The 17,021-nt window shown below is 44.4% G+C and overlaps 2 protein-coding genes across 2 annotated transcripts in view; both read right to left on the bottom strand.

Annotated features, from left to right (window-relative positions):
* Positions 1 to 17,021, bottom strand: part of MYZAP (myocardial zonula adherens protein) — a 93,719-nt gene that overhangs the window by 73,033 nt on the left and 3,665 nt on the right. Inside the window, exon 2 of the mRNA XM_008164057.4 lies at positions 5,501 to 5,590. Coding sequence (XP_008162279.2) covers positions 5,501 to 5,590 — 90 coding nt within the window. The remainder of the gene's footprint in view (positions 1 to 5,500; positions 5,591 to 17,021) is intronic.
* On the bottom strand, positions 10,041 to 13,436 carry LOC135973734 (uncharacterized). Its single transcript, XM_065558263.1, has 2 exons — positions 11,261 to 13,436; positions 10,041 to 10,665 (listed from the first exon to the last, which is right to left on the bottom strand). Exons 1-2 carry the CDS (start codon positions 11,802 to 11,804, stop codon positions 10,163 to 10,165), a joined length of 1,047 nt encoding a protein of 348 aa, XP_065414335.1. The 5' UTR covers positions 11,805 to 13,436; the 3' UTR covers positions 10,041 to 10,162.

Raw genomic sequence — 17,021 nt, 5'->3', positions numbered from 1 at the left:
TGGGCATTTCACTGACATCAACGCAGGCTGGTCCGGGAAGGTACATGACGCATGTATCTTCAGGAACACTGGCCTGTACAGAAAGCTGCAAGCAGGGACTTTCTTTCCAGACCAGAAGATTTGGGGGAGGGGGGGAGGGGAAAAAGAGGGCGATGTTGAAATGCCCACAGTGATCCTGGGAGATCCAGCATACCCCTTACTCCCATGGCTCATGAAGCCTTACAAGGGAAACCTGGACAGCAGCCAGAAGCACTTCACCAACAGGCTGAGTAAGTGCAGAATGACCATGAAATATATATTTGGCAGATTAAAAGTGCATCTTTATGGCAGATTAGATCTAAGTGAGGAAAACATTCCCATAGTCATAGCTACCTTCTACCTAATCTTTGTGAGGAGAAGGGTGAAAAGTTTGACCAGGGGTAGAGCGCAGAGGCAGATCACCTGGCTGCTGATTTTGAGCAGCCTGATACCAGGGATATTAGAAGGGCACAACAGATGGCAATTCGAATCAGGGAGGCTTTGAGGCAACATTCTGATAATGAGAACCAGTAATGTATATTTCTGTTCACTAATCTGTTCATTATTTTGAGTTTTCTTATTTTGCCTAACACTTGTGATGTTTCCCGAGTGGGATTTACCATAAGCAAATGATTAAACTGCATGCATATGTTTTACTACCAGCAGCTATCACTACATGTGGGACACAAATAAAGACTGGTTATCTTTCAGAGAGTTTGTTTTTATTAAATACCAATTAACATATACAAAAGGCTTGGTGGGAAGGGAGTTAGCAATGCAAGGCAGTGGATGCTCTCATAGCTGTGCTCAAGTCCAGCTTTCATTTTGGAAGCTGTCCAAAGGGGTGGAGTGAACAGGATACTGAGATGTTCCAAAAGTTGGAAGGAATGTGTGGGAGGAGTTTGGAGAGGACATGGAAAACAGTTCTGTGTTGGCTGCGTGGGGGTGGGGGGGAAGGGAACGTGAGCATGCATCCGTTCTGACTGAAGTGTGATGAGGAACTTCAGCATCTCTGTTTGCTTCTCCATAACTTATCATCTGCTCATGGGCCTTTTGAATGTGCTCCACACTCTCCTTTCTATCCCATCTTTCCATTTCTCTCCTTGTGTTCTCTTTTTTCTGCCTCAGACAATTGGAGCACCCCGCAGAACATGTTCTCCTTGCTCCACCTTGGTCACTTCCTTATCTGATGGAGGCGCTCCGCCGGTGTGTAGGTGGTTCCCCTGAAGGCCACATCTGCATAAACACAAGAAACAATAATACATAGAAGCATGATTGTTAGTGCATGCGCAGCACTGAATCATTACGTTAAAATACATCTCTTTTCACATATGAATTGTTTCTCACTGTCCCTGGCAAGCAACAGCTCGGTGAATACTCTAAACATGGTGAGTTTGGCCCGGAGGCGGGGGGTTGGTATTCAAGATGGGGCAAAGGATATAAGATTTTTTTTTAAGGGGATCACTGGAGGCGAGTAGGGACAATATTGTAAATTCTGCCACCACTTTCCACAGGTGGGGATCACTGAAGCAGATATTCACTCCTGATGGTAAACAAGGATGCAAGGGTGCATCTGCTTCATGCATGCAGCTTCAGACCTGGCTCCTATGTTGTTTGCCTGTGTGCCGCTTTGGTCCCTGCACCAGTGATTGTCGATTGGCCCGGGAAAGTTTCCTACCACAGGGAAAGGAACAAAGCAGCTCTGCCAAAGAACCTTCGACAGAGAATTGGCAAATACCTTCAGGAAAGTTTCCTAGCAATCTCTCTGGAAGATTCCTATGAAATCTCAGTGTGCATCAACAGACTGTTCCATCACACTACTTAGCTGCACAGGGAATGAGAAACACACTCAAACACACTTGTCTTCCACATTTCTATCCCTTCACCCACTTCTACAGGATACAAGGACACCTATATGTCAAATAAGCGAGCGGAATCAGCTCAAAAAGATCACTTACCAGGAGTCTGCTCTCCAGCATCTTGCTCGCCGGAGACGGAGTGCTGGGACTAGCTAGACACCTCCTGCATGGAGAAGAGTTCCTGATTTGCAGCACCACCAGATGACCCTGCCGTGGGCTCCACATCATCCTCCAACTCCACCTCTACGTCCATGACTTCGTCCTCAGGGTTAGGTCCACTGTTCATCACCTCCAGCCCTGTCGAAGGATCCACAGGGCTCTTGGAAGTGGAGATGGGGTCCCTGCGGGGATGGCGTCCAGCTCCTTATAGAAGCAGCAGGTCTTCAGCTGCAACACTTGAGCAACTGTTTGCCTCCCTCGCCTTATGGTAGACCTGCCTCAGCTCCTTTATCTTCACTCGGAACTGCGCAGTGTCCCGATCGTAGCCCTTATTGCACAAGCCATAAGAAATCTGCCCATAGGTGTTGAAATTCCTTCAGCTGGAGCGGAGCTGGGACTGGACAGTCTCCTCTCCCCATATACTCAGTAGATCCAACTGCTCCAACTGTGGTCCAAGCAGGAGACCATTTGCCCCATGGAGCCACCATGGTCAGCTGGGAGACTGTGATGTGAGCTCTCCACACTGAGCAAACAGGAAGTGGAATTTCAAAAATGGCCTTTAAAGATGGAGGGATGGATGCTTGTTTACCTAGCTGCAGGGCAGCTGAGTTCAAACTGCTGACCTGAGCGGTCAGAATGGGCATTGTGGGACCTCCTGGAGGCCAATTACAGTGATAAAACCAAGCACGGTGTCCACACTGACATTTTGTCGACAAAAACTTTGCCGCAAAAAGCTCCATGCCTCTCATCGAAGTGATTTTATTTTGTTGCCAAACAGGAGAATTTTGTCAGTAAAAGTGGCATTGTAGTGTTTATACTTCCCCTATTTTGTCGACAAAAGCTGCCTTACTTTCATATCCAACACTAGTATTTTTCTGAATGTTTTTTCACAATATCCAGTATTTAAAGACAATACAACATTGTGCTCATACAGCTTTGCTGTCCAGTGACTGTCATGCTGTTCCTTTCGGTTCTTGGCACTGCACAGCTGTATTTGCATACTTTAATTGTTAAATTGTTAAATGCAAGCCTGCAAACTGAACAGTCACCTAACCCCTGTCTCTATTATCCCCATTTATAAAAGGCTATAGTTCCCTGTCTCACAAAGGCGTTCTGAGGATTAGTTAATGTTTGTAAGACACTTTAAGAATAAAGTTGAGTCAGTCGAATATGGGAGGATCAGCTCAGATATTTGATCATGATATCTTGAGATATATAAAAAGTATCTTATCATTCTTCAAATAAAATTTTTAAAAAAAGAATAAATAGAGCCCTGTCTGCATTCCCAGTTAATATGCAACCAGATAGGGTTTATACAAGCAATCATTACAGTGACAATAAAATCCATCAGTAATAAATTACAAAATTATCTTGAAGGTATTAGGTGAAAACCGATTCACAGTCAATAATTTTTTGCAGTTGTTTGTTTATATGGTGATATGCATTTATCTATCTACAATGGCCACCAGATACCATCTGATGGCATGAGGGGTAAAATGCTCCTCATGTTTTTGAATATTTAATTGCAATGCCCACTGCCAACTAGATATATACTCTTGAATATTAGCAATTATTATTGACAAGAATTACTTACCTTTGGAAAACTATCAGACTGTTATAACTCAATGCAATAAGATCACACAGCTGGTAGATAATTCTGAATTTAACTAATCTAAATCATAAAACAATATGTAGGAAGAATCCAGTGTCTTAGGAATATGAGTAAACAAACTTACCACTTTGCATTCTAGACTATACAGAGGATTAATACAGTTGCTCCCCCTTAATACATTCTCTGGTATAAAACTGCCAGCCTCAATTTGTGTTAAATTTGCAATTTGAATTTACAGTTGTAGAGGGAGAAGGTGGGAAATCTCATTTGCTTCCTTTAAATTCAAGGCCCTCCAGTGAAAAAGACTGTCAGAAATAAAAACTGTCTCAGCTCTGATCATTCATGGGCCTCTGACACTTCTTTTCATTATTGTTTCCCACATACTACAGTTAACATATATCCTGCTCAAAAACAAACTAGAACTACTCTTAATGTAGGTGGACCCTACATCCATTGCCCTAATTAATTAGTAGAAATTCCTTGGGTATCAGATACAAACGAGGAGAGGATTTAAAATGGCAAAAAGTATTCCACATGCTACAACTACTCAGTTTAAATATTATGGGTTTGATTCTAATTGACACTAACCCATCTTCGAGTGAGTGTAAGTCACACTTATAGCCACTTTAAGACCCCTTTAACAGCACCAGAGTGATGTCAAGGGGCTTAGTGTAAGTAAGAATCCAAGCCTGTATCTTTGCACAACTGATATTTGATAAACCCCTTATATTTTGACAATTTTGAACAAAATTGAAAGTAGGGAAACATTTGTCTCTTGCTGAATCAAGCTACAGTTACGTTAATTTAGAGATACTATTAAGTAGTTGGGTTTTGAGGTGATCCTAGTGCCGCATCACAATTCAAGCATTATTCTGCTAATTTCTTGTTTCAGTTTGGTTTATTAAAGTGTTCATGTGGTCAAATAGTAAAAGATACCCAGCTTTCCTTTTTAATCCTGGCTTAAGACAGGATAAATATATTTATGGCACTAAAAATGTGGCGCCAAGTACTTTTTAAAAACATGTTTAGGTGCCTAAATAACTGTAAAAATCTGGCCCTTACAGCTTGGTCTTGCACCCCTAAACTCACAAAGTTTTGCCACTGCTTCTGTAGGAACAGAACTGGACCCTTTGTCTCTTTCTCACCACACTGCTCTCATACCATTTTCTTTCCAGAAGAACCTTGATTTCCTTCTTTTGTATCTCCCCCCCCCCCCCCCCCATCAGTATTGGTCTCTCCCCTCTGGGTAATATAGTTAACAACTTGCACTTCACGTTTTTTTTTTTCCCTTCAAAGGTCATAGGAAGGCCAGTTCAAATACACATTTTTAAAGCCCCAATCTTGCGAAAACTTAAGCATGTGCATAACTTTACACACAAGTAGTCCCACTGAAACCAGTGAGGACATTCATACGTTTAAAGACTTTGCAGGATCAAACCCTAAGATGCTAAACTCTGAGACAAGGATCTTGTCTTTGCATGCACTAGTATGGTGCCTAACACAATGGGGCCCTGATTTTGATTTGGGCCCCTGTTACAAATATTAAATAATAAAATCTTGAAAGTACCTCAGTTGCCCATCACCTAGAGCCTATGTGCTGCAAAGCTGTTCTAACCCTTTTATCTCCAGGCACAATTTTGCTGCCCCCAACTTCAGAGCTCACCCATACCTCAGTTTTGGGCACGGTATAACTTATGTGAAAAGTCAATTTTCTTTTCTTAAATTTGCAAAGATGTTGAAATTCCCATCAATATTAATCTCAGTTTCTGTGGAAGTGATGAAACAAACAAACACATTCTGATTGTTACCAATTGCATGCTGGTAAATGCCAGCCTACACGCAATGCACTTACTTTTTTTGTTCTTTCCAGTTTATTTGCTCCTTGTTCAGAAAATGAACCTTCATCAGGTGGCACTGTTAGGCGTAATCTACAGACATTCATCTAGAAAGGAAACAAAGGTTTTCTTTCAGTTTTAAGAATGCTAAGCAAAATCATTTTAATAGACTCCTCTGTAAAATAAGATGTACTAGCTTTCGAGTTTTCATCCATGCCACAAACAATGGAAAAAGTTACTTTTTAATGGCTGGGTTTTTTAGCTGGCAAGAACTAATTCAAGGAGAACATTACATACCTGAAATAATAACATGCTGTTGACTGAAATGGGGTTTTGCTATGTTCACCCAAATGACATTGAGAATTGAAATATACTAACACTGAAAATAGTTTTCTTCAGTTTCTCTGCTTTGATTGCAATTTGGCACATCTTTGATCTTTAAAATGGGAGATTCGGTAACCGAGAACACAAAATGCTTTCTAGAACAGACCCTGTTTTTATGTTGAGGACATACCAATAGTTTGATCCTGGAAACACTCATGAGTTTAGTTCCACTGAATTCAATGAGATTAATCACATCGGTAAATTATGAACATGGCTAAAAGTTCATAAACTCTTTCATAAAAAAGTGTAATCAAGGTCCCTCTTCCTACGTGACCTTGGAAAAACCACTTCCTCTTTGGTGAAATGGGGTTAATAATACTGTTTTCCCCTCACATTGTTTCCCTTTGTTGTCTGTTTAGATTGTAAGCTCTTTGAGGCAGGGGCTGTCTTTTACTACGAGTTTGTTCAGTGCCTAGCATGACAGGGCCCCAGTCTTGGCTGGAGCCTTTAGGTGCTACAATAAAAAGCAAGAATGATTCCTAAGCAATAGATACCAACTGCTGAAATGCAAAACACACTCTGTCCAAACTAAAATCCCAGACACTCTCTCTGACATCTCCTTGTGGATGTCTAGCTGTCAGCTCAAGCTCAACATGGCTAAAAGAGAGCTCTTAAATTTCCCCCAAAAAAATCCTCCCCCTCTCTCTCAGCCACTATGGACACCACTACAGTCCTACCTGTCACTCAGGCCCATAATGTGGGTATCATCTTGGACTCTGACCTCTGTGTCTAATTCTTCACAATTCTTTGTGCATAACATGTCTAAGGGTACGTCTACACTACGAAATTAGTTCGAATTTATAGAAGCCGGTTTTATTGAAATCGGTTGTATACAGCCGATTGTGTGTGTCCACACAATAAAATGCTCTAGGTGCTCTAGTCGGCGGACCGCGTCCACAGTACAAGGCTAGCGTCGACTTCCAGAGCATTGCACTATGGGTAGCTATCCCACAGCTATCCCACAGTTCCCGCAGTCTCCGCCGCCCCTTTGAATTCTGGGTTGAGATCCCAATGCCCGGATGATGCAAAACAGTGTCGCGGGCGGTTCTGGGTACATGTCGTCAGGCCCCTCCCTCCCCCGTCACAGCAACGGCAGACAATAGATTCGCGCCTCTTTACCTGGGTTACCTGAGTTACCTGTGCAGACAACATGGAGCCCGCTCAGCTGAGCTCACCGTCACCATATGTCCTCTGGGTGTCGGCAGACGTGGGACTGCATTGCTGCACAGCAGCAGCTGCTAACTGCCTTTTGGCGGTAGACGGTGCAGTAGACTGGTAGCCTTCATCGGCGATCTGGGTGCTGGCAGCCGTGGGGCTTGCCTTTTGGCAGTAAATGGTGTATTACGACTATTAGCCGTCCTATTACAAGTCGGGTCATCGCACATTAGCAGAGTCTTCCCCGAGCAGCCGATTGTGCAATAGGCCTGAAGACCATCGTCATACGCCGCCCCGTATTTGCTGCCAAGCACCCAGAAAGATGCCGAGGGCTATCAGTCACGCTGCACCGTCGTCTTAAGATGTAAAAAATAGATTTGCTCTGTATTCATTTGCTTCCCCCTCCCTCCGTCAAATCAACGGCCTGCTAAGCCCAGGGTTTTCAGTTTAATCTTTGGGGGGAACATTCTGTGTGACAGTTGTTTGTGTTTCTCCCTGATGCACAGCCACCGTTCTTGATTTTAATTCCCTGTGCCTGTACGCCATGTCGTCACTCGGCCCCCCTCCCTCCTTCCCCTAGTCCGTCAGATACTACGTTTGCGCCACAGCTCAGAGAGCCGAGAAGCGGTTCGCGCCTTTTCTTTGAATTCTGGGTTGAGATCCCAATGCCCGGATGATGCAAAACAGTGTCGCGGGCGGTTCTGGGTACATGTCGTCAGGCCCCTCCCCCCTCGTCACAGCAACGCAGACAATAGATTCGCGCCTTTTTACCTGGGTTACCTGTGCAGACAACATATCACGGCAAGCATGGAGCCCGCTCAGCTCAGCTGAGCTCACCGTCACCATATGTCCTCTGGGTGCTGGCAGACGTGGGACTGCATTGCTACACAGCAGCAGCTGCTAACTGCCTTTTGGCGGTAGACGGTGTAGCATGAGTGATAGCCATGGGGCTGGCAGCCGTAGGGCTGCATTGCACCAGCCCCTTGCCAGGCGATGGTATATTATGACTGGTATCCGTCGTCATCGTATTGGTGTGGCTGTCAATCATGGCCACCTGGGCAGACATGCTACTGTTTCGATGATGATGGCTACCAGTCGTAATATACTATTTTCTGCCAATTGCCCAGTATTGTCTGCTAAGCACCCAGAAGAGGCCGAGGGCGATGCTGGGTGCTGGCGGACGTGGGGCTGGCAGACGTGGGGCTGCATTGCTACACAGCAGCAGCCCCTTGCCTTTTGGCAGATGATGGTATTTTATGATTGGTATCCGTCATCGTCGTACTGGTATGGCTGTCACTCATGCTGCACCGTCGGCTGCCACCTTAAGATGTAAAAAATAGATTTGTTCTGTATTCATATGCTTCCCCTTCCTCCGTGAAATCAATGGCCTGCTAAGCCCAGGGTTTTCATTTTAATCTTTGGGGGGACCATTCTGTGTGACAGTTGTTTGTGTTTCTCCCTGTTCCTGTACCTGTACGCCATGTCGTCACTCGGCCCTCCCTCCCTCCCGCCCTCCCTCCTTCTCCTGGTCCATCAGATACTACTTTCGCGCCTTTTTTCTGACCAGGCGCCATAGCTAGCACTGGGATCATGGAGCCCGCTCAGATCACCGCGGCAATTATGAGCACTATGAACACCACGCGCATTGTCCTGGAGTATATGCAGAGCCAGGACATGCCAAGGCGAAACCCGGACCAGGCGAGGAGGCGATTGCAGCGCGGCGACGAGAGTGATGAGGAAATTGACATGGACATAGACCTCTCACAAGGCACAGGCACCAGCAATGTGGAAATCATGGTGTCACTGGGGCAGGTTGATGCCGTGGAACGCCGATTCTGGGCCCGGGAAACAAGCACAGACTGGTGGGACCGCATCGTGCTGCAGGTATGGGACGATTCCCAGTGGCTGCGAAACTTTCGCATGCGTAAGGGCACTTTCATGGAACTTTGTGACTTGCTGTCCCCTGCCCTGAAACGCCAGGATACCAAGATGAGAGCAGCCCTCACAGTTGAGAAGCGAGTGGCGATAGCCCTGTGGAAGCTTGCAACGCCAGACAGCTACCGGTCAGTCGGGAATCAATTTGGAGTGGGCAAATCTACAGTGGGGGCTGCTGTGATCCAATTTGCCAGGGCAATGAAAGACCTGGTGATAGCAAGGGTAGTGACTCTGGGCAACGTGCAGTCAATAGTGGATGGTTTTGCTGAAATGGGATTCCCAAACTGTGGCGGGGCCATAGACGGAACCCATATCCCTATCTTGTCACCGGAGCACCAAGCCACCGACTACATAAACCGCAAGGGGTACTTTTCAATGCTGCTGCAAGCCCTGGTGGATCACAAGGGACGTTTCACCAACATCAACGTGGGATGGCCGGGAAAGGTACATGATGCTCGCGTCTTCAGGAACTCTGCTCTGTTTCGAAAGCTGGAGGAAGGGACTTTCTTCCCGGACCAGAAAGTGACCATTGGGGATGTTGAAATGCCTATCGTGATCCTTGGGGACCCAGCCTACCCCTTAATGCCATGGCTCATGAAGCCGTACACAGGCAGCCTGGACAGGAGTCAGGACCTGTTCAACTACAGGCTGAGCAAGTGCCGAATGGTGGTGGAATGTGCATTTGGACGTTTAAAAGCGCGCTGGCGCAGCTTACTGACTCGCTCAGACCTCAGCGAAAAGAATATCCCCATTGTTATTGCTACTTGCTGTGCGCTCCACAATATCTGTGAGAGTAAGGGGGAGACCTTTATGGCGGGGTGGGAGGTTGAGGCAACTCGCCTGGCCGCTGATTACGCGCAGCCAGACACCAGGGCGGTTAGAGGAGCACAGCAGGGCGCGGTGCGCATCAGAGAAGCTTTGAAAACGAGTTTTGTGACTGGCCAGGCTACTGTGTGAAACTTCTGTTTGTTTCTCCTTGATGAACCCTCCAAACCCCCCCCACCGACCCGGTTCACTCTACTTCCCTGTAAACCAACCACCCCACCCCACCCTCCCCTCCCGCTTGCAGAGGCAATAAAGTCATTTTTTTTTAACATTCATGCATTCTTTATTAGTTCCTTACAGAGGTAGGGGGATAATTGCCAAGGTAGCCTGGGATGGGTGGGGGAGGAGGGATGGAAAAGGACACACTGCATTTTAAAACTTTAACTCTTATTGAAGGCCAGCCTTCTGATGCTTGGGCGATCATCTGGGGTGGAGTGACTGGGTGGACGGAGGCCCCCCCACCGTGTTCTTGGGCGTCTGGGTGAGGAGGCTATGGAACTTGGGGAGGAGGGCTGTTGGTTACACAGGGGCTGTAGCGGCGGTCTCTGCTCCTGCTGCCTTTCCTGCAACTCAACCATACGCTCGAGCATATCAGTTTGATGCTCCAGCAGACGGAGCATTGCCTCTTGCCGTCTGTCTGCAAGCTGACGCCACCTATCGTCTTCAGCCCGCCACTTGCTCTGTTCTTCCCGCGATTCAGCCCGCCACCTCTCCTCTCGTTCATATTGGGCTTTTCTCATCTCCGTCATTGACTGCCTCCACGCATTCTGCTGTGCTCTATCAGCCTGGGCGGACATCTGCAGCTCCGTGAACATCTCGTCCCTCGTCCTACGTTTTCTCTTTCTAATGTTCACGAGCCTCTGCGAAGGAGAAACATTTGCAGCTGGCGGAGGAGAAGGGAGAGGTGGTTAAAAAAGACACATTTTAGAGAACAATGGGTACACTCTTTCATTACAAGGTCGCATATTTCGGCTTGCAGGCAGCCATCGTAGGCCACAGTGTTTTGGCTTTTTTAACCTTCTTAACATGCGGGAAAGGTTGCAAACAGCAGCGCATTTCCCATATCAAGGATGAATTGGGTTGTCCATTTAAAATGGGGTTTCAATGTAAAAGGAGTGGCTGCGGTTTCCCGGTTAACATGCGGCACAAACACAAGTAAACCCCCCCGCCCCACACACACACACGATTCTCTGGGATGATCACTTCACCCCTCCCCCCACCGCGTGGTTAACAGCGGGGAACATTTCTGGTCAGAAGAGCAGGAACGGGCGCCTCTGAATGTCCCCTTAATAAAATCACCCCATTTCAACCAGGAGAGCTTTCTGGAGATGTCCCTGGAGGATTTCCGCTCCATCCCCATACACGTTAACAGACTTTTCCAGTAGATGTACTGGCCGCGATTGCCAGGGCAAAGTAATCATTAAACACGCTTGCTTTTTTTTTGTAATGTTTACAAATAGTTACAAAGTTACACTCACCAGAGGTCTCCTGTGTGCCCTGAGGGTCTTGGGTGAGTTCGGGGGTTACTGGTTCCAGGTCCAGGGTCACAAACATATCCTGGCTGTTGGGGAAACCGGTTTCTCCGCTTCCTTGCTGCTGTGAGCTACCTACAGTACCTCCATCGTCATCATCCTCCTCGTTCCCCGAACCGTCTTCCCTGTGTGTTTCTCCAGTGAGAGAGTCATAGCACACGGTTGGGGTAGTGGTGGCTGCACCCCCTAGGATCGCATGCAGCTCCGCGTAGTAGCGGCAAGTTTGCGGCTCTGCCCCGGACCTTCCGTTTGCTTCTCTGGCTTTGTGGTAAGCTTGCCGTAGCTCCTTAATTTTCACGCGGCACTGCTGTGTGTCCCTGTTATGGCCTCGGTCCTTCATGGCCTTGGAGATCTTTTCTAATACTTTTCCATTTCTTTTACTGCTACGGAGTTCAGCTATCACTGCTTCATCTCCCCATATGGCGAGCAGATCTCGTACCTCCCGTTCGGTCCATGCTGGAGCTCTTTTGCGATCCTGGGAGGACTCCATCACGGTTACCTGTGCTGATGAGCTCTGCGGGGTCACCTGTGCTCTCCACGCTGGGCAAACAGGAAATGAAATTCAAACCTTCGCGGGTCTTTTCCTGTCTACCTGGTCAGTGCATCTGAGTTGAGAGTGCTGTCCAGAGCGGTCACAATGAAGCACTGTGGGATAGCTCCCGGAGGCCAATAACGTCGAATTCCGTCCACACTACCCCAATTCCGACCCGCAAAGACCGGTTTTATCGCTAATCCCCTCGTCAGAGGTGGTGTAAAGAAACCGGTTTAAAGGACCCTTTAAGTCGAAAGAAAGGGCTTCGTTGTGTGGACGTGTCCAGGCTTAATTCGGTTTAACGCCGCTAAAGTCGACCTAAACCCGTAGTGTAGACCAGGCCTAAGATACAGCCTTTCCTATCCATCCACACAGCTAAAATGTTCCTCCAGGCCCTCATGCCTCAATTACTGCAACATCCTTTTCTCTAGCATTGACAAATGCAATCCTGTTTCACTCATATCCACTGAAATTGCTCCTGCACAGATCATTTTCCCAGACTGTTGCTTTGACCATTTCATCCCTCTTTGCATCCCTCCATTAACCCCCCATGCTCTGTCACTATGAACATAAGCTACTTGTCTTCACTTTCAAGGCCCTTTAGATCCATTTAGATCAGTGATACTCAGACCTCAGTGGTTCAGGAGCCAAATTAGCAATCAACATTACCCAGAAGAGACACCGTAGCGTGAATTCATTGTTTAATTTACTATAGTGCTATATATTCATATTTCAACAGTATGACGGGAAATATTTAGTTTTTACTCTCAGCAAAATGACTGACCATGTATTATTTTATCAACTACAGTTGATTAATAACATTGTAAAAACATCCTGATTGGTTAATAATTAAATCACAGTGTTTTATATCATCATGTGCTGCAAAGAGCTGCAGGAGACACATTAAATAGCCGCTTGTGGCTCGCAAGCGAGCCTCAGTCTGAGTATCACTGATTTAGATCTTTAGATCCATTTGCAAAATTTATATATATTTTTTTTAAAACACAAAAAGAGCTCAATGCCATTAATCAGCATTCAATACCAAACCTACAACAAGAAGCCAAAGTGTATGTGATGGAGGAAGTTAAATTTGGTAAGGAAACATTTTAATTTCCAGTTTCCAAAGGAATTATAATAAACAATGTGATTTATTTTTAATGATGAATACAACCTTGACTGTGTCCACATACACTGGCTTTTGACATTGATTAGGTGGTATCTGAAACTGTCATTAGAAGAGAATTCCAGATTCTTCCTTTCAGCCATTATAACAGAGAATTTTAGGGCACTTCCTGTTTATAAGTTAATAACCATATGCTACACTACTGAACTCCTTGACTTTGGAGTTTATTGGCACAAAATACGATTATCAGGAAGCCCATTATACACTTCTTCTCACCCCTTTTTCCCCATCCCTTTAATTTTCACTTTCCACTGTTCTTTCCTCCCATCAACTTAGCAAGGTTCTTCTCCCTAATACATATTTGTTTACAAGCATGAACCAGAAGGGAGAGGTTGGCAGTCTTCCAATATAAGCAAACAAAGACAAACATTTATGATTGTTCTTGTGGAGACAAGCACCTTCCTGACCTGTAGGACAACAAGGGAAGACAAGGGAATTTAGGGGGTTGCAAGGGAAGGTGATGAAAGAAAGGAGGCCAAATCTTGCTCCCACTGATTTCAGTGGGAGCAGAACTGGACCAGACAGCATTGAATGCAATCTCCCTTTCAGTGATCTGACAACCTGTATTTCTTTGATTTTAGGTATTTTTCTTGTTCACTGACAAGAGAACGAGAAACAGAAGCATACACCATCTTTGAAACAGGCAAAGAGCTTGGCATTCAACACAGGCGCCAGTGAGCATAGAGAGATTATAGAAGTTGATTTAAATATTCACAGTACAGTTATTTGTCAGTAATCATACAGAAATTGTACAAGTCCCCGTACACTGATTAGTGAACAGTGACTGTCTGCCAGAGTACAGGTAATGGGATTCACATGCTATTTGGTTACTGCACCCAAACAATAATTATGCAGACCCACAATCAGAGTGCAGGAAACTGAGTAACTGGGAAGAGTAATAAATTAGAGTTAGCAAATGTACAGCATCCCCAGCTCTTTGACTGGTTCTTTCATTGGCTGAGACCATTCCACTTTGGTATTTATATTTTTCTTTCTCCTCTTTTCTTTAAGTTTAAAAAAAAATTCAGGGTAGCACCCTTTTCATACTTCATTCTCTATTATCCCCCCAAAACATTACTGTATTTATCTTACCATAACACCTAGGAGCCCTTCTTTTCTTTGCCCTTCACTTCCCTATCCCCTCAGCCTCATAGCAGTACGCATATGCACACACACTCCAGGAGATCATATTTTCATCAGTATTTCTGCCATGAGTACTGCAAGCAGCAAAGTGAAACAAACTTTACTGTTTCGCATTTCAGCTTGTAATGCTCACAGAATACTAAAGGCCAGACTGTTGTAGAGTTTGTCAGTTGACAAGACTGGGATCCTCCATCAAATTCTACAGACCCTTTAGGAGACATAGATGAAGAAACTGCACGTCATCACCCTGCAGAAATGGAATTTTACCAAACAGGACTGTACTCAGACTTTCACAATCACCATACATCCCCAATTAAATCAGAACCCATGCACCAATCCCAACATCTCTGCAAATGCCACAGAAAACAAGCACACATTTTCAAACAGAACCAGTCACTAGCCTTTTGGAGGAACACCAGCCTGAGGGTTTGTCTCAAGGGGCACACGAAAGAAGTAGCTGCATGGCGCCATAAAACAGATTGGGCATATACTCTCACAAATTTCACTTGGGATCCCAGATGCCACAAAGCATTGAACCAACTCTCCATTCAATTTTAATAGAAAATGTAATTGAAAGAGTTTTCACACAGCTACATACGCATGCAGCCAGATCCTCAGCTGATGTTGCCTCTTAGGGAGGTAGTGCTTTGCATCATTTGTTCGCAAATTTATTGGCCAAAAGAAGGAACAACTGTGATGGGCTCCAGAGGGAATCAACCCCAGCACTCTTCAGCTGTAGGGATGGTTGCAGAAATTCCTCAGAAAAGGACGGGGTACCTCAGATAAAGACTAGGGAGAGACTGACCTAAGTGCTGGGTGAAGGGGGGAAAAATATCACTGAGCTGAAGAAGAAACGGACAGAAACACTGGGGTTATGTGGAAAGACCCTTTCAGTTGTTATAACAAGTACTGTGTTGCTGTAGAGCTTGTAGCATAGACATACTCTGAGTAGGCAGCCAAGTTAGGGACTGGAAGCACTGGCCCATCTACCTCCATGTCATCAACAACAGGTTAGAATTACATTGATCGTATCATGCTATTACTGAACTCCTGGTAGATGTAGGGGTGTAACTTTGGTTTTATAAAGAATCAGGAACAATCTAAAAAAATCCATAATTTGTAAACTTTATAATTAGCAGTGACCACAGTTTTAAGAAACTACTCAATGATTAAAGTAATCCCAATTTGACCAATACTATGTGCCCACTGTTTACACTGTGATAACCACCAACCCATGAGCAATATTCCCAGAGCTACTCTGGATGTCATCTGTGAGACTGATGCACACACAGGGAAGCAAAGACTGGTTCACTCCAGCTCTTAACATTAGTTTGCCAAATGGAATGGAAGTTAACAATTGGAGACATGCTTATCAGCTTCTAAGAAGCTAGTAGGTTATCACCAATGATAGTTTGTTGCAATATAGAATTTAAAAAGAAAACACTGAAGGTTAGTTTAAAATTTTAGAGTATATTAAAAAATATATAGGGCCCCACTTCCACAATCCTTATTCACATTGAGCAGCATACTCCTTGAATAAGCAGGGGTCTGCTTTACAGAAGTAAGAGTAACTGATGCAAACCCTGAACGATTATTTTGACAAATGTTCTGCAGACTTTTTTTTTAAAAAAGCAAAATACTAGTGAAATATGTAGAGCCAGAATGCCAGCAATAGGGTTAGAATGACCAAAATGATATTTTTTTTAAGCAAAATAATATTTGTCTATTGATAATCTGTCCTATCCTAAAATCTCCATACTGCTCCCACTGGAGTAAGATGCTCAATATTGACCCAGCTACTGAAAATGGCAAAATTCCCACTGACTTTAGAGGGTGTGGGATCAAAAAGCTGGAGAGGTTTTCAATTATGCCAGCAAAGATACAATTGCTTCTGGCACTCAAGTGGTTTGGGGACTGGAATTTTGTCGAGTAATTGCCTGCTGCTTGCCTCCATAGCATATATATATATAATCTTTACTTAATGGTTGAAGCTTAAGAACCACTCACTCTGGGTCGGAAGTTATTCTAAACTTCTGAAGACAAGACAAGAAACAAGTCTCTAATTTCAGTCAGTGCAAAAAGATTAATCTGGTGATAAGGGACAACTGACCGACAATCCGTGGAAAAAATGTAATTATAGCCATCTTAGATTCATCTCTAAAATAATATGATTGATGATATCACATTTTCCTGTGATAGATGGGCCTAGGACAACTTGTCTTGGGTGTAATTTTACTTAATTTGTTATTCTAAGTGTTTTCATTTCCTTGTTTCAATAACCATGTTTGGGAGCTAACATTTCACTACAAAAGAGAAAGATACTATTCTAAAGAGTTTTACTTGCAAATTAATTCTGTTATTCCCACTAGAAAAAGGTACTGTATTCTTACAAACTACCAGAACTACGTATGTTTCCTTTGTCCTGTAATGTGTGCTAGAGTAGATTAAGTTTAAAAAAAAAAAAAAAAACTTGTATTCTAAAATATACTCTCAATATTAACCTGTTTAGAAGATAGATATCAAACATGAAACTTATTATGAATAGTGAGGATGAGAATCACTTTATTCTAAAGAATTAGGAAATAAGGCCACATTATACTATGTAACTCTCCATTAAAATATCTAATTTCCTTATTATTACTATAATAATAATTGCAGTTTTCAAAGCTTTCTAATTTTCAGTTTTAACAACTTTGCTTCTCACCCACCATGAGTCTAAGTTTGTGTTCTCCTTATATTTGTGATGAAGAGTGAATTCAGAGAGTTAACTGGCTCCTAGCATACAAAGGCAGATGACTTTGTTACAGCAACTTCACCAGTCTCACTGGTTACTGTATGCAACAGGTGTC

Source organism: Chrysemys picta, chromosome 10, assembly GCF_011386835.1.
Source record: "Chrysemys picta bellii isolate R12L10 chromosome 10, ASM1138683v2, whole genome shotgun sequence".
Classification (NCBI taxonomy): Eukaryota; Metazoa; Chordata; order Testudines; family Emydidae; genus Chrysemys; species Chrysemys picta.
The sequence above is the reverse complement of the archived record's forward strand: the minus strand, read 5'-3'. Positions and strand labels throughout refer to the sequence as shown.

Excerpts from the sequence above, each read along its gene's own strand:
- LOC135973734 (XM_065558263.1), bottom strand. The coding sequence starts at position 11,804 with ATGGAGTCCTCCCAGGATCGCAAAAGAGCTCCAGCATGGACCGAACGG. Across the intron at positions 10,666-11,260 it reads GGGCACACAGGAGACCTCTG|CTGCAAATGTTTCTCCTTCG; the intron begins GTGAGTGTAACT and ends CTCCTCCGCCAG.